The 24,090-nt window shown below is 61.4% G+C and overlaps 1 protein-coding gene across 1 annotated transcript in view; it reads right to left on the minus strand.

Annotated features, from left to right (window-relative positions):
- Positions 1 to 17,973: 17,973 nt before the first annotated feature.
- The window catches only part of NOL10 (nucleolar protein 10), a 53,906-nt gene continuing 47,789 nt past the window's right edge, over positions 17,974 to 24,090 (minus strand). The window contains exons 20-21 of the mRNA XM_084900085.1: positions 20,197 to 20,299; positions 17,974 to 18,628 (exon numbers count right to left, since the gene is read on the minus strand). Coding sequence (XP_084756211.1) covers positions 18,509 to 18,628; positions 20,197 to 20,299 — 223 coding nt within the window. The 3' untranslated portion in view covers positions 17,974 to 18,508. The remainder of the gene's footprint in view (positions 18,629 to 20,196; positions 20,300 to 24,090) is intronic.

Below are 24,090 nucleotides of genomic sequence, written 5' to 3' on the forward strand. Positions count from 1 at the left end.
GCCTTCTGGCCTCGCCACACCAGCCCGTCCTGGATCCTCCTCTGTGGCACCGTCCCGTCCAGCTGACCGTGTCCTGACCTTGTCCTGACCTTGTCCTGACCTGGCCCCATTCTGCAGACCTCATCTCAGCTGCCCACACACCAGCCCCTTCCTCAGCCCCCCTCCCCCTCCCCCACTGGTGTCCCCAGGGAGCCAGGACCCTCCAGCGACTCCAAGCCTAGCCCTGCCCCGCCTGCTCTCCTGACCTCTCCTGACCCCGACGCCCAGACCACGGGTCACCCACTGCTTCAGGGCTTCTCCCTCCCCTGGCTTCTCCGTCTCACGTGGCTTCTCCGGGGGAGGTCGGCAGGAAGGCACCACCCTCCGGGCCTTCCCGAGGGGACGCAGGCAGCCCTCCCGGGCCCCTCACCCCAGGCCACCGGGCCCCAGGTCACCCCCAGGTCACCCCCAGGTCACCCCCAGGTCACCGGGCCCCCAGGTCACCCCCAGGTCACCCCCAGGCCACCGGGCCCCCAGGTCACCGGGCCCCCAGGTCACCCCCAGGTCACTGGCCCCCAGGTCACCCCCAGGTCACCCCCAGGTCACCCCCAGGTCATCAGCACCCAGGTCACCCCCAGGTCACTGGCCCCCAGGTCACCCCCAGGTCACCCCCAGGTCGCCCCCAGGTCATCAGCCCCAGGTCACCCCCAGGTCACTGGCCCCCAGGTCACCCCCAGGTCACCCCCAGGTCGCCCCCAGGCCACCGGGCCTCCAGGTCACCCCCAGGTCACCCCCAGGTCACCGGGCCCCCACGTCACCGCCACGTCACCCCCAGGTCGCCCCCAGGCCCCCAGGTCACCCCCAGGTCACCGGGCCCCCAGGTCACCCCCAGGTCACCCCCAGGTCACTGGCCCCCAGGTCACTCCCAGGTCACCGTGGGCCGAGTCAGGTCAATCGCCCTGACAGCCCTGTCGGCTGGGTCTGTGCTCTCCGTCTGCCCGGCTCAGGCCTCCCGTTTCCCTCCTGCCCTCCCTCAGCCCGTCTCCATTAACCTCCCGAGGCAGAACCCGGAGCCCGAGGTCAGTGCCCAGCTCCAGCCCCCGCGGGCCTGCCACTCAGCCTGGCCGGCCTCCGGGCCTCCTGCCCTCACCCCGAGCTCTGCTCCTCACGCCACCCCTTAGCACAGGCCGTTCCCGCTGCCCAGGCGCCCTCCGGCCTCACCTGTCCAGGTCCCCCTCACCCCCCCCCCCCCGCCCCGAGCCCAGACCGCGTCCTGGTGTCACGTCCCTGCTCCCGGCCCCACGTGTCCCCCGGCCCCGGGCACCTGCACGGACCCCGAGGGGACACCTGTGTGCCCAGCCCCCCGGGCCGAGCCGGGCCCAGGGCCCAGAGTCTGGTCTGTGGGCAGAACGGGGCCACGGGGGCCGGGGGTCGGGCTGCAGGAGGAATCGCACCTCACCATGAGGAGCCGAGGACCTGGTCAGACCTGCCCGGGCGGCCGCTGGCGTCTGATTCATTAGCGAACGCGGGCACTTTGAACATGAAACGCACTTTGTGAGCGAAGTGCCGTTACTAAAGGAGAGAGCCCTCGGTACGCCGGGCTGCGGAGCCCCGGGCCAGCCCAGCGGAAACGAACCAACACGAGAATTAAGCAATTACAAGGTGACGTTTCGGGATTTGCAAAAAGCCAAAAGCACCGAGTGGCCGAGATCCCTGCCGGCGCCTGGGAGGTCCCCGCGGCCGCCCGCCCCGCGCCGGCTCCGGCCGAGGCCGGGTCCCACCGGAGGGTGGACCGGTGGCCTCCGTCGCGGTGTCAGCCAGGGGGTCTGGGAGGGGCGGGCCGGGCCGGGGAGACCGTGGGGCTCGGGCCCCCAGGCTGGGCGGGGCCGCTGGGCCAGCGGGTGACCTGCTTTGTGCCGCTCAGCCCTCCCCTGCCTCAGTTTCCCGTCTGTAACGTGCAGGGGCCCGAGCTGCTTCAGTGCGGCACGCCGCACCCCTCGCCAGAGGGACCGGACGGGGTGCCCAGGCAGGGCAGGTGCCCCTCTCCGTCTCCTCATCCCCCACCTGGGAGCGTAACGGCCCCCCCAGGACTGTCGTCGCTAAGCAACGCACATCAGGCACAGAAGCCGGTGGGGGGGGGGGGGTACGCGCTGGCCGCGGTGAGGGGGCCGCAGGGAGCCGCAGGCCCAGCAGGTGCGGCGGGAGGCCAGCCGCACAGCAGCCCCCTGAGGCGGCCTGCTTCCTCACGCTGTGCCCACGGCTTCGGAAAGCGCCCGGCACATAGTAGGGCTGCCACTTGCTGCGCACGTGAATGGATGGAAGGACACTGGAAAGGTCCGATGGAAAAGAAAAATTTCTAGAAACACCAAAGACAAAAACCGACTCAGGAGGAAAGCAATCATCCTCACAGACGCGGGAAGGAACGGGATCCGTGGTTTTAAACCGGCCCCGGGAGCAGCGCAGGCCCCGGGCCTCCTGCGCATCCCCGAGCCTCCCGCCGCCAGCGCCCGAGAGGAAGGCGGGGCCCTCACAGCCCTTGTCCCGCCAGACGCCCGGCCCAGACTGACGGGGCCGCCCGGGGAACGGCCACGGGAAACGGCCACGGGGAGCGGCCACGGGGAGCGGCCACGGGGAACGGCCACGGGCAGAGTTCCCAGGCGCAGGTGCTGACGGGAGGGCGGGCAGAAATCACATTAGAACCACGTCACTGAGAGAGGCCGCTGTCCCCGATGAGGACAAACGTGTTTAAAAACGTGAGAAATGGCTCAGCCGCCTCCAGGAAAGACCAGCTTATTGACTTCTTACAACGTTTGACACAATTTCACTGTGCAGACCAGGAAGTCCCCGTGGGAACCACCTAAGAGAAACGATAAGATGTGGCCGGGGCGTGGCTGCCGAGGAACCTAGAGGTCACGGTTCGATTCCCGGCCAGGGCACATGCCCGCTGATCCATGGTGTTTCTCTCTCTATCCCTCTGCCTCCGCCCCCCTCTAAACGTCAATAAAAACATGTATATATATAAGCATATAGGTAAAACATATACACACATAAACATATAGGTAACACACACACACATATAAACATACAGAAAAACACACACACACACACACTCTGAACACAGTCACTTTTCTGCTCAGCCTCCGCGCCTCCCCGTGCCCTGTGACGAACGGTGGTTCCCGCTGTGACAAAGGCCAGCATATTTGCTTTCCCGATGGGGACACGCTCTGTGCTGTGTTTAAGCAGACTTTGCTCGTCCCCAGACCGGAGGCTGCTCTCCTGTTTCCCCACCCCCACCCCCGAAGGCTCTGATCCTCTGTGCCGGCCTGAAGCGGGGAGGCTGGGCTTCACAGAGCTCCGGGAGGGAGGGCCGTGGCCATGGTGGCGGGGTGGGGAGAGCTGGTGACCACAGCCCAGTGGGCACAGAGACCCCTCCTCCTCCTCAGCACCCCCAGGCCAGCCGAGGCCCCCCACCACAGGGCCCAGGGGAGCGCAGAACTGGTGAGGCACGGGGCAGGAAAACAGGTCTGCGCTGAGTCTCTCCCAAGGGCCTGGCCCTTCCCTGAGTCCCTGAGTCCCACAGGCAGTTGTAAATATGCATGCCCAGTAGATTGGTTCATTCATTTCTTAATTTTATCTTTCTATTGATTTCAGAGAGGAAGGGAGAGGGAGAGAGAGAAACATCCATGATGGGAGAGAATCACTGACCGGCTGCCTCCTGCACGCCCCCTACTGGGGATCGAGCCCACAACCTAGGCCTGTGCCCTTGACGGGAATCGAACCCGGGACCCTTTAGTTCAGGCCGACGCTCTATCCACTGAGCCAAACAGCCAGGGTGTAACGAACTTAAACCTTAGGAATGCGCATGGTGGGCGTGGGTCACAGTGGGCGAGTGCGCAGAGGTGAGTGACCTGCTCAGCGGGGCCGTCAGGCGGCGCTTCACGGGCCCGCGCCTCCTGAGAAAGGCTCTCCCCGCCGGCCGAGGGCGGCCGCTCTGAAAGCGTCCCTCCGGGTGTTCCCCCTGCGGCGGCCACACAGCGGTGCCGAGCCCGCCCCCACAGTGCGCCTGGTCAGCGTGGACAAAGGGCTGCCTTCCAGAACTTTCCACGTGGCCAGGGACAGTTAAGCGAAAACATGGCCAACCAGCCGGGCCAGCGTGGCTCAGTAGTTGAGCATCAACCTAGGAACCAGGAGGTCTCAGATCGATTCCTAGTCACAGCACAGGCCCGGGTTGCAGGCTCGGTCCCCAGTGCAGGGCCTGCAGGAGGCAGCCCATCAATGGTTCTCTTTCATCATCGATGCTTCTCTCTCTCTCCCTCTCCCTCTCTGAAATCAATAAAAATGTGATATATATATATATATATATATAACCTCCTTTGGTCAACCGAAGGAGCAGCAGAGACGTTTGAGCCTTCCCTCCACTGAACAAAGGGTCTCCCAAGAGCTGTGCCTGGTGTCCCTCACCCGCTCCCCGCTCCTCTGGTCTCCCTCCTCCTCCCCATCGCCCACTGCCCGGCTCTGCCTTCCTCTCCGGTCTGGGAGGGGGGAGGAGGCTACAGGAAGGTCAGGGCCAAGGCCAGGAGGGCCGGGCTCTGCCAGCCCGGGCAGGCACAGCGCGTGTGAGCCACTAGGATGGCCGCAGTGGGAGCCACGGCCACGGGGACCTCTGAAGGAGCCGTCGGAGCGGAATGTGGGGGCATTGGGGTGTGCACGGCATATCTTTTGTTTAATAAGATGAACACAAGCCAAGATCTCAGGCAAAAACGGGCAGAGATCTCCCTCCGTCTCCGGAGAGTCACACACGCACTGAGCACACCACCGTACGCGGAACCTGAAAGCAGGACCAGGGGAGAGGGGGAACCGCAGAAGGCAAGGGTGTGGCCACCCTCAAGGTCTACCCCTCCCTCTGTCCTCGCACCAGCAAGAGGAGAACGTGAGAGCTGACAGGGATGGGTTTGGGGAGATTTACGGCGAAGTGTAAACGCCTCTGAAGCCGGACTAACCGTAAGACGCCCTGGAAGGCGTGTTTATTCGCCGGAAGTCGAGTTTTGCTTAGAGTCCTCCAGAGGAGGCCTCTGAGCCTGGCGGGAGAGGGCCTGCCTCTGTCCTTTCCTACCGACTAGGAGACTCCGGGCACGTGCGTAATCCTCCTGAGCCTCAGTTCTGCCGTCTGCAGAATGGGACAATGCCTCTCGCATGGAGTTATGAGGATTAGTCAGCAAAACAAATCTCAGGCCCTAACCGGTGTGGCTCAGTGGATAGAGTGTCGGCCTGCAGACTGAAAGGTCCCCGGTTCGATCCCTGTCAAGGGCATGTACCTTGGTTGTGGACACATCCCCCATAGGGAGTGTGCAGAAGGCTGATTTATATTTCTCTCTCATCGATGTTTCTAGCTCTCTATTCCTCTCCCTTCCTCTCCGTAAAATAAATCAATAAAATATATTTAAAAAACAAAACTAAACAAACAAACAAAAAAACCCCAAACCCCAGGTGTCCGGGTGCCTTGGGGAGCACAGCAGGCCCTCAGCCACGTACGGCTGCCTCGGAAGCTGTGGTTTCCGTGGGCGTGCGTGCCGAGCGCACCTAGGGAGCGGCCAGAGCTGGGGCGAGAGGTGCGGGCCCCGCTTCCGGAGACACGGCTCCCTCGGAGCTCCGTTGTGAAACACGGAACACGACGTGGAAGCAGAGACAAAGCCGCGCGCTGAATCAGCGGGAGGGGCAGGCCGGGAGCCTCCTGCAGGGTGAGCCCTGACTCACCCGGAGATGCTCTCTCCTCTCCTAGCGACCGACCCCACCTGGCTTCCCGGGCTCCCGTGACTCAGCGCCTGCCTCTCCGTGACCTCACGGCTGCTCTGCGCGGTTGGGTGTCTGTCTGTGTGTCTCTGTGTCGCCCCGGAGGCCTTGGGGCGGCTTCTGGTTCACACGCCCTGGCACACGCCATCACCACAGCTGTTGGGGTCCCTGGGCACCAAACCAGCGTCTCCTCGTTCGGGCGGAGGGGCCTGGGGGGGAGGGCCCGTCCGGGCACAGCTGCTGCCCATCGTGGCCCCGCCGCCCCCAGCAGAGCAGCGGGAATCGACGGAGCCCTCGGGAGAGGCCTCTGAGCGAGAGAGTTTCCCTCGTAACCGTCTGGGCTTTTAAATCCACAAGGGCCTGGGGTTGGCGACTGCCCTGGGAAAAGCACCCACGTGGTCCTGGCCGGTGTGGCTCAGTGGGGAGCGCGTCGGCCTGCAGACTGAAGGTTCCGGGTTCGATTCCAGCCAAGGGCACAGGTCTGGGCTGCAGGCTCCATCCCTAGTAGGGGGCGTGCAGGAGGCAGCCAATCAATAATTCTCTTGTCATCATTGATGTTTCTCTCTCTCTCCCTCTCCCTTCCTCTCTGAAATCAATAAATACCGTATTTTCCGGCATATAAGATGACCCCCTAATTTTACAGTTAAAACATAGGTTTAGGCCTATATTCGCTGTATAATACTACCCCCCACTTCCGAGGCAACACCAGTTCTTTTTTTAATAGACCGCCTCTCTAACTCGGCCAATCCAAGCAGGCTTTTTATGCATGCAAATTATACATGTTCTGTACCCGAAGCTACACTCTGTTCTAGTAAAAAGCCTTATCAGATTGGCCAGAGCCAGAGAGGCGGTCTATTAAAAAAAGAACTGGTGTTGCCTCGGAGGTGGGAGGTAGTCTTATACAGCGAATATAGGCCTAAACCTATGTTTTAACTGTAAAATTAGGGGGACATCTTATACGCTGGAAAATACGGTATATACACTGAGTGGCCAGATGATGATGATGATCTCTGAACACATAATAACCCGGCCACTCAGTGTCTATCCTATATAATAAAAGGCTAATATGCAAATTGTCCCCTCGACCAGGAGTTCAACCAGCAGGCAGACTGGCCAACCGCCCATGTCCCCTCCCGCTGGCCAGGCTGGCCGGGCCTCGCCCATGCAGGAATGCATGCACCAGGCCTCTAATATATGTACACACACTGAGTGGCCAGATTATTAGTGTTCAGAGATTTTCACAATCTGGCCGCTCAGTGTGTATTTTTTAGAAAAGTAACAGAGAAAGCTCCCACTGGGATGCAGACGGCGGGGGGGTGGGTGGGGGTAGGAGGGGGCGGGACTGTTGCCGATCGGACACAGCGCCCGTCTCCAGCCCGGGCCTCCGGGGAGGACACCCATCAGGGCGCACCAGAAGAGGCGCAGCCCGTGCACTGGGCCCAGAGGAGCTGCCCCCCATGGTGACCCTTCGGCAAGTCCCCCGCGGCTGAGCACCAGCACCAGCACCAGGGAGGCCACCCTGCGGAGTGACGCTGGGCCGCCGCCTTCGGAGCAGAACCGCGGGCTCCCGCTCGGCCGTGAGAGCCCAGTCCCAGCTCCGGTGAAATGGCTGCGTTCCTCGGCTTTGAAGACGCGGCTCGTAATGAAAAGGCGAGAGAGCAATTAGAGCGCAGGAGCAGTAATCACTGTGATGAGGGTAATTGAGCGGGGTTTATTAGCGCTGACGATCGGCTTTTCCCCCTCGCACAGAGAAAGCGAATAAAATTCACGGATCTTAAAAGTTTCCTTTTCCCCAAACCCCTGGGGAACGGCTGGGCTGGGTTTCTCAGACCGGAGGCGGCTTTGGCGGTGTGACTGCTGGGGGGGGGGTCCTTACAAGAAGCAAAACCAAACGGACCCCGAGGGGCCTGGGAGCAGCCGGGAGAGCGGGGAGGCCGGGCACCGGGGAGCAGAACGCTCTCATCCACTGCGTGGCCCGCCGAGCCCCCAGCCTCCGGAGCCTGTTTCTTCGTCTGTAAAATGGGGACACTAGTGCTCAACGGCAGGGTCGCTGGGGAAATTAAGTTAAGCTAAATCATATAAAGTTTAATTAAAGAAAATATATAATATCTCTGGCAAATAACAGGCACTTAATAAAGGTTAACACCAGTCCCTAAAATGTATTTATCTCACACAACATTCTATTCTACCAGTAATTGTATGGGGTGAGTCCGCAGCGGGCAGGGACCGAGCCCCTTCTCTCTGGCGGTCCTGGCCCTCGGCAGAGAGCGCTCACCTCGTGGCTCTGTGTCTGACACCCAGCTAGCAGGGGGAGAGAGCAGTGTGGTTCTCTGCCTCTCCTTTAAAAAAATAAAAATAAAAATGCATATTTCAGAGAGGGAGAGAGGGTAGAAACCTCCGCGATGAGAGAGAGCCACTGGCCGCTGCCTCCTGCACGCCCGCTCTGGGGATGGAGCCCGCAGCCCGGGCCTGTGCCTGAGCGGGAGTCCAGCCGTGGCCTCCTGGGTCCTGGGTGGATGCTCAGCCCCGAGGCAGCCGGCGGCTCTGCCTCCCGGGAAGGGCGCTTCCTGGAGTCCCACCCGGCCGTGCTGCCAGCCCCGGGGACAGCATGTCACAGCCCGGGCAGGGCCTCCCAGGAGTGCGGTCTGGCTTCCGGCGGCCACTGTCCGGATAAAGCTGTCCTGTGCTCAGGAGGAGCAGGGGGAGCCCGCGGAGACAGGCCCCGGGGTTCGGGGTGCGGACCTGTGAGCGCCCAGCGGGCTGAGAGCAGGGACTGCGTTCTGGTCCCAGCTCCGGTCCCCCCAGCGGTCTCCCGCCTCCGCCATGGAAGGGGGCGGGGTGGAGCGGGCAGGCGGTGCTGTCTCCCCCCCCCCCCCCCCCCCGCCCGGATTCCGAGGGCCCCGTTTTAGGGATGCACTCATTGGCCTGTTTGCTCGGCGACTACTCTGACCCTTTAATCAGAGGAACCCCTCTTTGCCCCCTGCCTGGCCCACTTCCTGCTGACCCTCCCCACTGAGAGCACAGCAGGCTTTCCTCCCTGCCCCCACCTCCCCCTGGCCCCGGAGGCGGAGGCTGGGCCTCTCCGGAGAGGAGAGGAGGACAGGGCAGGCAGAGGGCCCTCCCCAGCCGGCACAGTAGTCACAGACCTGGGGAGATGTGACAGTCTGCCCCAGCTGGGGAGCTAAGGGCACCGCTGGGCGGGCACCGCAGCCCCCGTGTGCAGGCTGGCCGGGCCCAGCGCCATCACCCCCGATGAAGGCTCCGAAAGAGGAGGTGCGGGCAAACCCCCTCAGAGAAACAAGCCGAAGGGCGTGAGCCGGGGGGGTCGCTGAGAACAGCGTTGGGGAGTAAGGGCTGCTGATAACAGCCTGTTCTAGAAGTTCCTAAGCCTCTTAAAAAAACAACAATATATATATATACAATATATATATGTGTGTGTGTGTGTGTGTGTTTCTTTTATTGATTTCAGAGAGGAAGGGAGAGGGAGAGAGAGATAGGAACATCCATGATGAGAGAATCATGGATGGGCTGCCTCCTGCACGCCCCCCACTGGGGATGGAGCCTGCAACCTGGGCATGTGCCCTTGACCGGAATCGAACCGTGACCTCCTGGTTCCTAGGCCGACGCTCCCCACTGAGCCACGCAGCCCCTAGATCTCCAGCTGGGGCGGAGATCCTCCCAGGTTTGTGACTAATGTGCCGGCTGGGGGGGGCAGGGCTCTCCCCCGCACCTGCCTGTGCAGCCCTCTGCCTGCCCTGTCCTCCTCTCCTCTCCCCTCCCCTCCCCTCCTCTCCCCACCCTCTGCCTCTCCCCCTCACTCCTTCCCGCTCCCTGCTCCTCTCTTAGGCCTTCCTCCGATCTACATTGGTAACAGTGGGTTCTTGCTCTTTCCTCATCTACAAATTCCCTGACCACTGCCCCCCCCCCCCCCCCGGGGCTCCAATTCCTTCTCCTGCCCTCCTGCCAGCGGGATGCTGGGCCCGCCAGGCTGGGCCTCCGCACAGTGGGGCATTGTGTGGCCTCCGCTCACGCCTCCTCTCTCCGGCAGCCACCCTCTCAGGTCCCCGCCAGCCTCCCTGTAATTACGATGTTCCCGCCGGAATGACTGTCTGTGATCCCAGCTGCCGGCTCCCTCCGGCCTGGCCCCCGCCCGCCCCCTCCCTCCTCCACCGTCCCCAGAAGCGGTGTCCGCATGTCTGCTTCCTGACCACAGCCCAGCCTCCGCCACCGGCTTTCGGCAGGAACTCTGCTCCTTCCGCTGGTCCACTCGGAGGGTCACTCCAGGCCCTGCCAGCTCACCCAGGTCCGGGCGGGTGATGGGGGAGGAGGGGCACCCCAGCCCCCGGGGCGGCAGTGCGGTCCACGCGGGAGGTGCCGGCACTGAGGGTCCTGAAAGCCCAGACTCCCCGTACCCTCCATCGTGTGGGCTATGGAAGCCGAAGGCCTGTTCGGACACCTCTGCTGTCTGCAGTCACCAAGATAAAACGTCTCCAGTTCGCACAGGAGCACAGGGATTGGACCGTCGAGTGCTGGAAAGAAGTCACGTGGTCGATGAATCACGTTTCCGGTTGCATCGTGCAGATGGCAGAGTGAGAATTTCGCAGAAACAGCACGAAAGCATGCCCCCCACCAGCAAGCCTTCAAGCTGGTGGGGCAGTGTGATGGTTTGGGCACGGTTTCCTGGCATGATTTTCCTTTAATTCCTGTGGAACGACGTCTGAATAGCACAGCACACCTAAGTATCCTTGCTGATGAAGTCCATCCGGTCATGTGGATGGCGTATCCCATGGAGATGGCTTCTTCCAATAAGACAACGCGCCGTGCCGCGGTGCCCGTACTGTGCAGGAGTGGCTTCAAGAACGGGAGAGAGACTTTCCCTTGCTCAGGCGGCCCCACAATCACCAGATCGCAGTCCAATGGAGCATGTGTGGGACGGAGTTAAAAGCGCCGTCAGGCAGCAGTTCCACAGCCATCCGATCTCACAGGCTGGACAGTGCTCTCCATCAGGCACGGCGTCCGATTCCTCCATCACCTGTCACCATCGCGTGGTGTCAGTGCCAGGAAGAACCGCCGCAGTGATGGAGGCGAAGGGGGTCCAGCAGGTACGGATGGGGCAGTCACAACAGCCTGGCCGCTCGGGGTAGAAGATGGCGATACGCCGGGATCTGCTCCTTGGCCACCACCGCGTTAGAAACAGCAGTGAAATGTGACCCATCCTGAGGACACACCCTTCGGGGAACCCGGGCCGGCACACACTGGGGCATTGTTACCCGTCGGCCACGCACCACACTGGGGACTCTGTTACCGACCAGGGCAGGTCCTGTCTCAACAGCGCGGCACAAAGGGCTCCCTTCACCCGAGCCACAGTGGGCGGACACGGAGCAGGCCTTCCCGGCTGGAAACGGCCTCTGGAACAACGTGTGACTGAGAAGCCGGGAAGCCACTGGGGCTGCGCGGGGCCTGGCCTGCTCTGGGAAAGGGGCCGGAGCCGGGGTCAGGGTGCGAAGATCGTGGCCGGAGAACGCACTGCGTTCACCGCTGAGGCAGGTGAAGGCCGGCGAGGGCTATGGGCCGGAAGTCACTGGCTTCATAGAAACAAGCCGTCCCAGCCGAGCGGGCCCGCCCCTCCGTGGCAATGAGACAGGGGCGGAGGGAACCTGCTGACCCACAGGGACCCACAGGGACCCGGTGGCAGAGAACTTAGGGACCCGGGAGCGGAAGGCAAACAGAATAGATTTCCCAGTTGTGATGCTCTCTCTATACCCAGCAAGCACTTCACACACACACACACACACACACACACACACACACACACTATCCCTTCAGAAAATAATTCTAGTAAGAATACGATTGCTGCCCTAACCAGCTTGGCTCAATGGACAGAGGGTCTGCCTACGGACTCAAGGGTCCCAGGTTTGATTCCAGTCAAGGGCATGTACCTTGGTTGTGGGCACATCCCCAGTAGGAGGTGTGCAGGAGGCAGCTGATGTTTCTCTCTCATCGATGTTTCTAATACTCTATTCCTCTCCCTTCCTCTCTGTAAAAAAAATCAATGGAATATATTTTAAAAAAAGATGATTGCTTTTTCTGGTGCAATTGAGTACAAGATACATGTATCTTTTATTTCAGAAAGGCGGGTAGGGGGAGAGAAAGAAACATCAGTGATGAATGAGAGAGAATCACGGATCGGCTGCCTCCTGCACACTCCACACTGGGGATGGAGCCTGCAACCTGGGCCTGTGCCCTGACCGGGAATCGAACCTTGTGTGACCACCTGGTTCATGGGTCGACACTCAACCACGGAGCCACGCCGGTTGAGTGAGTTTTTATCTTTAATCGTTAATGGTTTCCTTTCTGAGAATCCATTTCAAATGTTTCCTTTTGAATGACAGAGTTAGAGTTAGGCAAGTAGGATCTGAGAAACTGGACAGGCAGAAACAGAGAGAGGCAGAGCGGAAAATGTGCGAGTTCCTCTCTCCCCACAGAGAGCACGTGAGGGGGCGGCGAGGGGGCTGGTTCTAACACCTCTAGCAACAGAGCCCTCCACCCGGTCACCCCGGGAAAGCTCGGCTCCCTAGGCTAAGGTGACCAGATGTCCCGATTTTTAACAATTTGTCCCGTATCAAAAAGATTCTTCTTTCCAAAAATGGGGATTTTTTAAAAAATGCCGCGGGACGCGGGACAAATTGATTGGGACTGTCCCGCCAAAAGCAGGACGTCTGGACACCTTGCTCTAGGCCCCCAGGCGGCTGTGGGCAGTGGGGACCCCCCTGCCCCTGAAATGATGCTACCCTTCTCCTGTGGGGCCTGTAGGTGGGGCACCCAGTTCCCCTGCGGAGGAGGGGGCCGGGGGCAGGGCAGGCCAGGTCCCCCAGGCCTGGCCCACCGGGTCAGGGTCAGGGTCAGGCAGCCTGTCGCGCCCGCTGGCTTTTTCCATATTTACTCCAGAGCGCTCGGCAAACAATGGGGAGGAAACCGGCCAGCTGTGCCGGATGCTCCGTCTGCAGCCTTTCCAGGCGGGCGCCGCAGGGGGCCGCTCCGCGGGCAGGAAGCCGCCCGCACGCACCCCAGGAAGCAATAATGCGGCCGGCCGCGCTGACCTCACACCCTCGCCCTCAGGGTGAGGCTGCATCCTCCCTGACGTCGGCTGTCGCTGTGGGGGGGGGGGGGTGTCCGGGGCTGTCCCCCCACACACACTCCACTGGCCAGCAAACTGGGCCCCGAGGGCTGCCCACGGCCCTGACCCCCCGCACCGGGCACACGGCCTGCTCAGGCTCCCTCTGGGGGCTCAGGCTCCTCTCACAGGACCCTCTTTTCCAGCCGATCAAGCAAGCCTCCATCAGGATCTCCCGTCACAGACCGCCGAGTGGAGGCCCCCGCTGAGGCCACGGGTCCTCACGGAGCAGCCAGCTGTGCTGCCGGCCAGGGCTGCCCCCACGGAGCCCGCACACCAGGCCGCCGGCCTGGCCGGCCGGGCGGTGGGAGGCACAGCACCCGAGACTCCATCTCGTGTCCTGAAACCAGGTTCCCGTGTGGCACGCAGCCCCGCAGGGAAAATGGCAGCAGGTCTCTCCGACGGTATCTGATGTCGCCGGGATGCCCCGAAGTGCATCGCGCCGGGGCCGAGGGCCCACAGCTGAGCCAGGCGCACTCCAGGGCCCCCGGGGCCTCTGCAAGGTGACGCACCAGCAACCAGACGAGGGGCAGTCAGCAGCACCCGGAACCCGGCGGCTCCGAGATGGCTCGGCCCTGTCCCGCCAGCACGGCCTCCGACAAGGAAAGCGCAGCCTCCATGGCTGGAGCGCGAGCCGATGGCCCGAAGGCCCGGGGCCTCCCGCTGCCCTCCCGCTGCCCGGCCCGGAGCAGGGCCCCCGGCGTCTGGCCGGAGAGCGTGTGCTCGCACGTGGGGAGGCAGGAGCACAGACCCCCGCTGCGCAGCACACACACTCGATACACATGAAGGCGAGCTGAGCTCTGCGGCCGTTCTCAGCGTCCACCTGTGCTCAGAACCCGGGACCAGCCACGCCCCGCCCACGGCTCTCCCCACACCGGGCCCTCTGCACGCCCACGGCTCTCCCCACACCGGGCCCTCTGCACGCCCACGGCTCTCCCTACACCGGGCTCTCTGTACGCCCACGGCTCTCCCTACACCGGGCTCTCTGCACGTCCACGGCTCTCCCTACACCGGGCTCTCTGTACGTCCACGGCTCTCCCTACACCGGGCCCTCTGCACGTCCACGGCTCTCCCTACACCGGGCTCTCTGTACGTCCACGGCTCTCCCTACACCGGGCTCTCTGTACGTCCACGGCTCTCCCCACACCGGGCCCTCTGCACGTCCACGGCTCTCCCTACACCGGGCTCTCTGTACGTCCACGGCTCTCCCTACACCGGGCTCTCTGTACGTCCACGGCTCTCCCCACACCGGGCCCTCTGCACGTCCACGGCTCTCCCTACACCGGGCTCTCTGCACGTCCACGGCTCTCCCTACACCGGGCCCTCTGCACGTCCCCGGCTCTCCCTACACCGGGCTCTCTGCACGCCCACGGCTCTCCCCACACCGGGCCCTCTGCACGCCCACGGCTCTCCCTACACCGGGCTCTCTGCACGCCCACGGCTCTCCCCACACCGGGCTCTCTGCACGTCCAGGGGAGCACGCGCTGGCACAGCACGCCCGGCCTGGGTGGCCCTGTGGGCAGAGCGGCAGCAGGAGGCAGCCGGGAACGCCGGGGGCCGAGCACAGCCTCATTTCCCACACGATGGCCTGGAGGGGGCTCTGAGCGTGGGGACCACGCTCCTTCCACCAGCGGCTCCCCACGTGGGCATGGTCAGCGCTGGGTGCCCACCTCACTGAGCCACAATGTGCTGCACTTACACACTGAACTGCACACTTAAGGGTGGTCAAACAGAGCAGCCTGCCCGGCCGGTGTGGCTCAGGGGCTGAAAGCTTGATCCCTGTTAGGGGGCGTGCAGGAGGCAGCCGGTCCGTGATTCTCTCTTCACGGACGTTTCTCTCTCCCGCGGACCTCAGGAAGATAAACAAACAGATAAGGGTGAAGAGGAATGTGACAGCTCCCGGTTCCAGGTGTGCCTGCGCCCATGACGCCTGGGGCTCTCAGGCGGGGAGTGCGGCCCCAGACCAGGATGCTGTCATGGTACGCACACAGATGGAACTCCATCACATACCTGATCAAGCTCACCGAGACGTGGGCCACTCTCGGCCCCAGGAGCACCAGGCCGGCTCCTCACCTGGTCCCTCCCAGAAGCCAGGCCCCGGGCAGCCCACGGGGCACTCTGTCCTCCCTCCCCGTCCGCGTCGGTTGGGACGGGCTTTGTGGCCGACCCAGCTGTCTCCTGGGACCTGTGGGCCGGGAGGGGTTCACTTGAGGGTCAAGGGTACAGAGGACGATGGCCTGGGAACCCAACAGCCGAGTCAGAGAGTAACAGGAGCCGAACCCCGTGGCCGGTGCGGTCTGAGGACTGCCCAGGCGAAGGGCGAGCGAACTGCGTGGGTGCTGCCTGCGGCTCTCCGCGAGGAAAGGAGAGCCACGCTTCCCCGGCGGCGGGGGCAGGAAGGCGAGGGCTGGCCTGGCTCTGCGTGTCCAGAGCCTGCGGTGTCGCCTGGAACTGCCGCGGGCTCCGCTCCAGCCTGCTGCCTGCACCTCCCGGACCCGGGGCCGATCCCTCACAGGAAGTCTCTCTCCTGTGGCTCTGATGTAACCGCATCCATACAAACCGCCCCTCTCCACAGGGGATGCGTCCCAAGACCCCCCTCCCTGTGGGTGCCTGCAGCCGCTGCGGGACGTCATGTCACCGGGACCCACGGCTGACGGTGCAGGGCTACTGGTAAAGGCTCTTAATTACCACGGAAAGCTGCAACAACATTTACTGATTATTGAGACTTATAGCCACGCCCTTTTACATGTTTTTCAAATAAACCTGTTGTCATGGCAACTCCATTAAAACAAGATGCAACCTGGTTTAAAGACCCCGAGAGCTAATTACAATAGTGCTTTATACTTCGTTACACTTTCTTCTGAGGAGTTCAATGCACCTCACTCATTAGCTCTCTAACCATCCTCTGAAGTCTTTAGGGAACAGAGGTTATTATACCCATTTTACAGGTGGAGACACCGAGGCACGGATGGGTTAAATGGCCTGGCCACTGGCAGCAGCTCAGCCGCGAGCAAGTCTGGGCTGGGCCAGGCCTGCCCTTTTCCTTCCCCTGTCTCCACTCAGGAGACCCGTTCTGGTTCTGAAAACCCGCACCCCGAAAGCCTGCTGGTCTGGGGGTGTGGTCTGGGCTCCAGACTGCAGTCGCCCGTCTGCAGACACGGCCGCCGGGCCCGGACGCTGCCGGGTTCCCCAGGGGAGAGAGGCAGTGCCGAGGGCCCGAGGGTGGGACCTGCCACTCCCCGTGGACTCGCCTGCAGAGCCCACACCCACGGGCCTTGGCGCCCACGGGGAGTTTCAACCCCATGCTCCCGGAGTGGCGGGGCCGTGGGGACCGGCTGGCACCAACCTGCTCCGCCTCCACCACCGGAGTCTGACCCTCCCTGCCGGCCCCGTGGCCAACAGGCTGCTCCTGGAACACCCAGGCAAACCCGCCAGGCCCTGCGCTGCCCCGTGGTCCTCAGAGCGGGCCCAGGTGAGCGGTGGCGGCTGTGAGGACACAGTTCTGGCCCCACCTCCGAGCCACTGCGTCAGGGGGCTCACACGCCTCTGGACCTCTGACCAGAATATTCCTCCCCCGGGCATCCCAGCTGACGTCCTTCCTGCCTCCAGCCTCTTCTCAGTGCCGCTGTCCCGGGGCCCTCCTGACCCAGCCTGGGGCCCGGGACAAACGGGGTGTCCCAGGGGGAGCACGCAGCCTACAGCACACACAGGAAGTGAGGTCCAGAGCCTGAACCTTTTACCCCGCAGGGACAGCGGTGGAGGGATCCCAGCAGGCCCTGTGCTGCCCTTTCAGGAGCCCCCCCAACAGAAGCTCTAACACTCCTCCTCACTGAAGGACAGGTGAGCGGAGGGGCGTGCAGGGTGGGGGCTGCTGAGACACCGTGTCTCACTCCCGTGAGCCTCCGCCTGCGCCAGCTGCTCCTCAGGTGCGGCCTCAGTCCGCCCTCGCCGAAGCAGTGCTGGGCTCATCTCATGGGAGGAAGTGAGACTTAAGGCAAATAAACAGGCGGAGTTCACACACTGGGTAGGCCACAGGCTCCCCTGGCCAGGCTGCTGGCTGCCAGCGCCCAGATGGATGGCCCCCCAGGACCGGGTGGTGCCGAGGCCCAGACCTGAACCCCTCTGAGCCTGCACTCCGCTGCCGGGCACCTGCGGGGAGCCCCAGAAGGGAGGGGCCTGGGAGCGGGCACAGGAGCGGAAGGTCTAGCCCAGGGAAGGCCTAGAGCACATATGTCAAACACAAGGCCCGCGGGCCAAATCCAGCCCGCCAGGCCTTGCAATGTGGCCCGCACCGCGCTGTCATCACTGCACTCCGCTGTCAGTTTATGACATTGTCAGTTTATGACTGTTCAGTAAACCATTCGGCCCGCGATTTAGGCTGGATTTTAGATTTTGGCCCCTTCTCTGATTGAGTTCGACACCCCTAGCCTAGAGCATGGGGCCCGGGAAGCCGGAGCCTCGGCCTGAGGAAACCAGGGCGGCGGGCGCTTTGGGAGAGGAGTGCATGGGGGCGCGGGGAGATGGGACCAGACGCTGGAGGAGGAAGCAGCCAGCACCAGGCTGAGTGGGCGGAGGCCGGGGCACCCCGACACAAGCGGGGGATAAAGGTCTTCCTGGTACCGTCTTCGCACGCGCGCACACACACACACGCGCACACACATATACACACACACCCTCATACTGCACAGACACTGACATACACTTTGTGGGGGAGAAAATCTACATTTCAGACCACAGATTGGACGTGGGAGCCACGCTGCCCCTGCTGTGGAGCCAGCTGGTCTGCACGAAGAGCAGAGACAGGACCGGAGAGGGAGAAGCTGAGAGAGCAGAGGCGGAGGAACGGGGACCTGGGCCCGGGGCCGAGGCAGCTGCAGCTTCGCAGCCTGTTAGCCAGTGAACAGACTCCAGCTTCCCAGTCGGATTCTGTCACCAGCCACCCGCTGCCTCTCCAGGGGCACGGAGTCACACCAACACCCGAGAAACAGGAACCAACGCCAGTGCTCAGGTGAGCTCATGGAAAGGGTCTGTTTGAAGAAGCCGTTCATACAGTGTTTATTTTTATAAATGTGTTCTCCAGCCATTTCTCTCTGTGCGGGGGAGAAACATAAAAAAGTCTGAATGCAAGCTTGAACTGAGTATAAAAGAATACACGTAAGCTTCTATTTCTTGTTTTAGGTTATTACATTATTTTATATTCTCTTGGTATAAAAATATTTTTTAAAATCCCAAACTGATATATAGACCAGCAGCACACCTACCAGCACACACACACACACACACACACACACACACACACACGCACGACCAAGGCTGCACAGGAGCAGACCACGCGTGCTTCTGGGGGTCCGCTGGGAGCGGGGGGCCTGGGAGAGGAGCGCAGGGACACGCTCGGCCTGGCTGTCAGCACTGGCCCCCAGGCCTGGCTCCCGTTTCACCGGTGAGACACCATCCCCCGTCCATTGACTGGCATGACTGACGGGGAGGCACCGCTCTGGCCCAGAGGACGGGGACACGTGGCCAGCGGCGGAGCTGCCGAGTCGGTGCGGCCTCAGGGCTCAGGGCTCAGGGGAAGGGCCGCCCTCGCTTGCGCCGGGACTTGAGGTGGCCGGCGGGGCGGCGCAGCGCCTTCCTCTCCTGCCGGTGCATCTTCTCGGCCGCCTGCTGCTGCTTCTGCTGCTCCGACTGGAGGAGAAAACCACATGAGAGGGAGCGAGAAAAGGCCACAGCCCCTGGTCGCCATCTTGGGGCGGGACAGGCGCTGACAGAGCCCCGAGCCCCGAGCGACAAAGCACGGGCCTGGCACTGCACCCACCGGGCGCTGCCCGCCGCCCCCCCCCCCCCCCCCCGCCCCCCGAAGGGACGACCCTGGCAAGAGGCACCTCCAGGAGCCAGCACCGCGCAGAGGCCGCCGACGGCTCTTCTGTTCACGGGCCGGACCACGGCTCACTCACTCCGATTCAGACACCCAGACTCCGGTCCCTAACTGAGTGTGACCCCGCCACAACAAGCTCACCTTCACATGTGAGATGACGAACGCTAACTAAAAAGTTCCTGCCATATGGCAAGGCTGATGCCACCCGAGAGCCTCCAAGGACCAGAGGCCAGAGGGTAGAGGATCTGAACAGACATTTCTCCAAAGAAAACACAGATGGCCAGTCAGACATACACGATGCTGCACGCTGACAGCCATGGGAGACGCACATTAACGGACAACAGACATGACGGCTATGGACAAGACGACCACACAGGTGCAGCGAGGCGAGGAGACCTGGCCTCTGCGCACGGCTGCCCGGTGTGCAGACGGGCCGGCGCCTTGGAGAGCAGCCGGCAGCTCCTCGGAAAGTTCTTAGTCACAACTCCACCCCCAGGTGCACCCAAAGGCCAAGGACAACACAGTCCACACAACCCCTTCTACCCAAGTCCCATGGCAGCATTACTCCTCACAGCCAGCAATGTCCCCAGCCCGAAAGGAGTGGCGTTCTGCTCCAGCCGCCACGTGGGCCCCCGAAGGAGTGGCGAGAGCTGCGGCGCCAGAGGAAGCACCGGTGACTCCGCTCTTAGGAGATGTCCGAGCAGACAGACCCACAGACAGGAGAGAGCAGAGGCCGCCCAGGGCCGGGGACACGGGCACCCCGAGTTTCCTTCTGGGGTGACGAGGATGAGCTGGAACCGGGTAATGCTGACGATCACACAGTGTAAACCCTGACCTGGTTACTGTAAAGGGTGAATTGTAAGGATTCTGAACGACAGCTCAATTTTTAAAAATCATCCTTTCCCACTTGATAACAAGATGTGTTAAGGGAAATCTACTGAATGAGAAAAATGTTTGGAAAATGAGACACCTAGTTTTACTCGTTCGTTAACAGCCTACACGGAAGCCCCTCCTCCTGACACGTGCCGGCCTCACGTGTGACCCTGAGACGGGCTCTCACAAACCTGAGGACAGGACTGCAGCCGCTGTCCCCTCGGACCGCACCCCGGGCAGCTGTGCGGCGCTGCCACCACGGCTCCCTCGCCCTCCTCGGCCCTGAAAGCCACAGAAGCTTCCCCGCTTCCGTCCCCACGGCCTGGGGGCCAGGACTTCTCTGCTCCCGGGCCCCGTGGCCAGAAACCAGCAGTGCCCACCTTGGTCACTAGGACCCTAGGCAACTGCCTGGCTCTGCCTGTGCTCGGGGAGGCAGGCGCGGGCCCCCACGCACTCTGCCGCCAGGTGCCCGTGGGCCAAGAAGCGACACCAGCAAACGACTCACCCTCTTCAGCGTAAACGTCAGCTGCTTGCTGCCCACCGTGGTGTCGGACACACTCAACGTCCCGTTCTTTGCTTCCAGTTTCAGCCGATCTTCTAAGGTTTTGCTATGAGGGATGTGAGAGATGCACAGTAATTAGCACTGTTGTGATTTGCCAGTCAAAACAGATTTAACCCTTTGCACTCCGCTGTCCCCTCTCAGGGGACATCGGAATTCTAGCATATCACTCGGATGTCCCCTCTCAGGGGACATTGCAGTTTATTAGTGATTACGGGGAATTGAGTTAATTCAACGCACGTTTCGCAAAGTAGTGTCGAGTAGCTGGTAGCCAATGTCCAGAATGGTTCGGAGTGCAAAGGGTTAAATTAGGAACGGTCACCTGAGGATAAGCCTGTTACAGGGGGCAATGAGGGCAAGAATGGAGGCCATCCCGCACGCTCACACACAGTGGCGGCGGCTAGAGACCCTCCCATTTAACATGTTAAGGTCAAAGGCTGCGTTTCTCTTCCCGACTCCTGTTTGTGACCTGTGTGACGGGCAGGGGCCTTCTGCAGGGGCTGGAGGTGAGTACTTCAGCCTCCCGCGCCCAGAGGACGGAACACCCGGGCCCTCCGCGTCCCCCGCGGAGCAGCGGGAGAGCCTTGCCTGCCCTCCTGGGGTCAGCCGGGGCCACTCACCAGCCACATGGGAACGGCTGACCATGAACCGCCCGTTTCCACAGAGAAAAGCAACGAGGCCCCCGAAGCCCTCGGACCGGCCCTGGTCATGGCCCTCTCCGGGCGCCTTTCCACTTCCCAGGGAACTCCTGCCCGGCCCACGGGCCCTGCCTGCCATCTCCTCCCCGCTCTGTGCCCAGACTTCTCCTGGGCCTCCGCCATGGTGCCTGCTCTGCACTTCCCTCCCCTCTGCCTACGGAACCCTCCTGCCGCCCTTACAACCCAGAAGAGAACTCGAATTCTGTGCTAATTACACAACATCCACATCTTCCCCACGGCCTCTCGGCCAGGACTTCTCCGCTCTGCATGCTGCTCTCGGGTCCCAGTGGCCCAGAAGCCAGCAGCGCGTGTCATCACAATGCTGTACTGGGAAAATGAAAACACTGCCCTTTCTGTTTACTTGGTTTTCAGGGGAAATGGAATTAAGCCTACAGATAGACACCTTAACTAACTTGACATCAGCACTAAGCCGTCTGGAGGAAAGGCTAAAGCAACACCCTCACCCCCAGGATGAACCTGGAAGGGGGGGGGAGAGGAGAGACTATGGCTTCGTTGTCTGTTCTGCTCCCTCCTCCCAACAGAGAACATGCACTTCCTCCCCAGCCCCAGCACCGGCCGGAGGTGCATGTCCCTCCACAGTCAGTCCTGAGCAGGGGTGGGCGGGGGGCTGTGTGGAAGGCCCTTCCTGCGGAGTCCGAGCTCTGAGAATGCCCGAGTGCCGCTCGGCTCCTGCGGGGCCCCGAGGCGGGTGCTCCGGGACAGCCGAGCCCGTCTGAGTCCGCCCGGCGAGCGCTCCGGCTGCGGCAGCCGTAACCCCTGACCGCCGTCTCGGTCCAGGGGGAGACGCGGTGGTGAGCGTAAGGCGGCCCCCCTTCCTAGCGAGCACGCCGTAAGAGGCACTTTAAAGCACCTTTCATCTTTCCAGTCCTTTCCAGTCTCATTAATCCTTTCGACATCCCGAGACCGAAGTACTTATCCTTTTTTTTTTTTTACATAAAAAAAGATTTTACTCACAATTTTAAAAGAAAATAAACACCAAAGAATTGACAATTTACACCAGATATACCACCTTCAGTATTTTAGGATTATAATCCTTATTTAGAAAAATAAAATAACTCCTCTGAACTCAGGAAAAAAGGAAGAGGGGAAAGCCAGTGACATTTATAGCCCAAAGTGGAGAAGTGACTTCTCTTTCCATCGGGAACTGCGCACACCAGGCCTCTATCCGCTGATCCCAGTGAGCTTTCTCGTTAAACGCTGGCTCTTGGGCGACCTTAGCCTTTCCCTCAGACTGTCCCGCTCTGTGGTCACTCTCCGCAGGTCAGTGAAGGCCTGTCTCTCCCAGGCTCCGCCCGCCGGAGCAGGGCACGTGCTGTGAGTGAGGAGGCTTACGGCTTTTTGCAATTGCTTGCTGAAGTCGAGCCGTTTCTTCCTGTGCCTGATCATAACGAAGGGTCTGTCTCTCTCAGAGGTAAGGTATTACATCTTGGTATTACCCTGAATTTGTGCCAAATGACGCTATTTTCCCAGCATGCACTCAAGTCTTCACTGTCTCTTGTCTTCAAAAGCGCTACATCAGTCTGTGCCTGGGAAGACGGAGACGGCCGTCCTCTCTCAGCTCTTCTTCCGATCATCTTCCTCAGACTGAGCTTCACTCCCGTAGTAATTTCCTCTGCTTCTAAAGCCTTGACAAAGGAATCAACTCTGGAAGGTTTAGTTTGTGCTTTTTCAGTCTCTAAAACTGTAGATCTAAGTCTTTTTGCTGTACCTTCCAACACTAGTACGTTATTTTGCTGGCAGTGAATTCAGCCAGGCTCCCTGTGGCTTCCTGTGCTCCTTGCATATGACACTGCAGGTCGGCTACACGGAAGCTGTTCGGGCTGAGTGCTGAACAGTGCGGAGCAGGTGACGCAGCCCCAGCCGCCCTGTGTCCCTCACGCTGCTGCTCAATGTCCTTCAAACACCTGGTTCCTTCAGGTTCCTTGCTGAGGGCGTCCACCACAAAACTTGTCTCTTTTCTAGTTGCTTTGCTAGTTTGTCCATTTTAATAAATTCTTTACCAAGATGCTCACGTGGCTCGCTAAACTGTCTATCTGACTGCCACCCCCTCGCTCTCCAGGAGTTCCCAACACTTTCTTCCAAGCCGCGCTGTGTCTGTCGGAGGTCTCCCACCTGTGATTCAGTGGAGAGAGGATTTACGCTGATTTCTCTCTTCTTGTTCTAGCGGAGAGTCTCCTGGTGTTTCAGTATCAGAAACTGGAGTCCCCAGACCAAGCTCACGTTCTTGCTGGTGACCTGGAGCCCCAGCCATCCTCGCAGCTCCCCAGCCGTCCTTCCGGAGCTCACCTTACCGGCGGCACAGGGAGGGAGATGCTACGGGACCTGCCCCGGGCGACGCAGGGTTCGAGTTTAAGCCCCGGGTTCCAGGGCGAGGGCTTCTGGTTCCCAGGCTGTGTCAGGCCTCACTTTTATTTATCAAGCTTTGCTCTGGAAATGTGTCCAGTGAGGATTCTAGAGGACAAGCTTCCACATGACAAATGGCATGAGATTACGACTGACTTTGGCTTTAAAACACACACACAATAATTCTAAAGAGAAGCGTAAGCTGACTCGCCTCGCGCGAACTGTCAGCTCAGCAGGTCCTCGCCTGCTCATTTCCGCTGTCTCTCAGAGCCATCACCTCCAGCCCCAGCGGTAACGGGGATGGGGAGGAACGACGGAGCCACGGAGACAAGGTGGCAACAGAGCACACTAATTTGGGAAGAAAAAGGCTTTCCAAGTAAGTGGTGGGCAATTACTCCTCCTTCCAGAATGACCTAGCTCCTCTGCGGCAGGCGCACGTCCTGTTCTCTCCCCACGTCCTTGCACTGCGCGCCTGCAGGGACTTGTCTGTCTGCAGGGGGAGAGACAGGCGTGGGGCCGTGGCAGGAGATCAGACACAGGCCAGCGAGCAGCCTGCTCCATGAAAGCCTGCGAGTCAGCGTGCAGACGGCTGCTGCCTCCGTGAGCTCAGAGCCGACGGGAAGCAGACAGACCCGGGAAGCGGCTACTGGGACGGAATGGCGCACCTCCGCCCGTGTCTCCCCTCCCCTCCCCGGCCCCCCCACCCCCCCGGCGCTGCTGCCCTCCCGCCCAGGCTTCCGTCTGCTGGCCGCGGCTCCCCTGGAGCTGACAGAATTTC

Source organism: Pipistrellus hanaki (assembly GCF_964339955.1).
Source record: "Pipistrellus hanaki genome assembly, chromosome: 12".
Taxonomy (NCBI): Eukaryota; Metazoa; Chordata; class Mammalia; order Chiroptera; family Vespertilionidae; genus Pipistrellus; species Pipistrellus hanaki.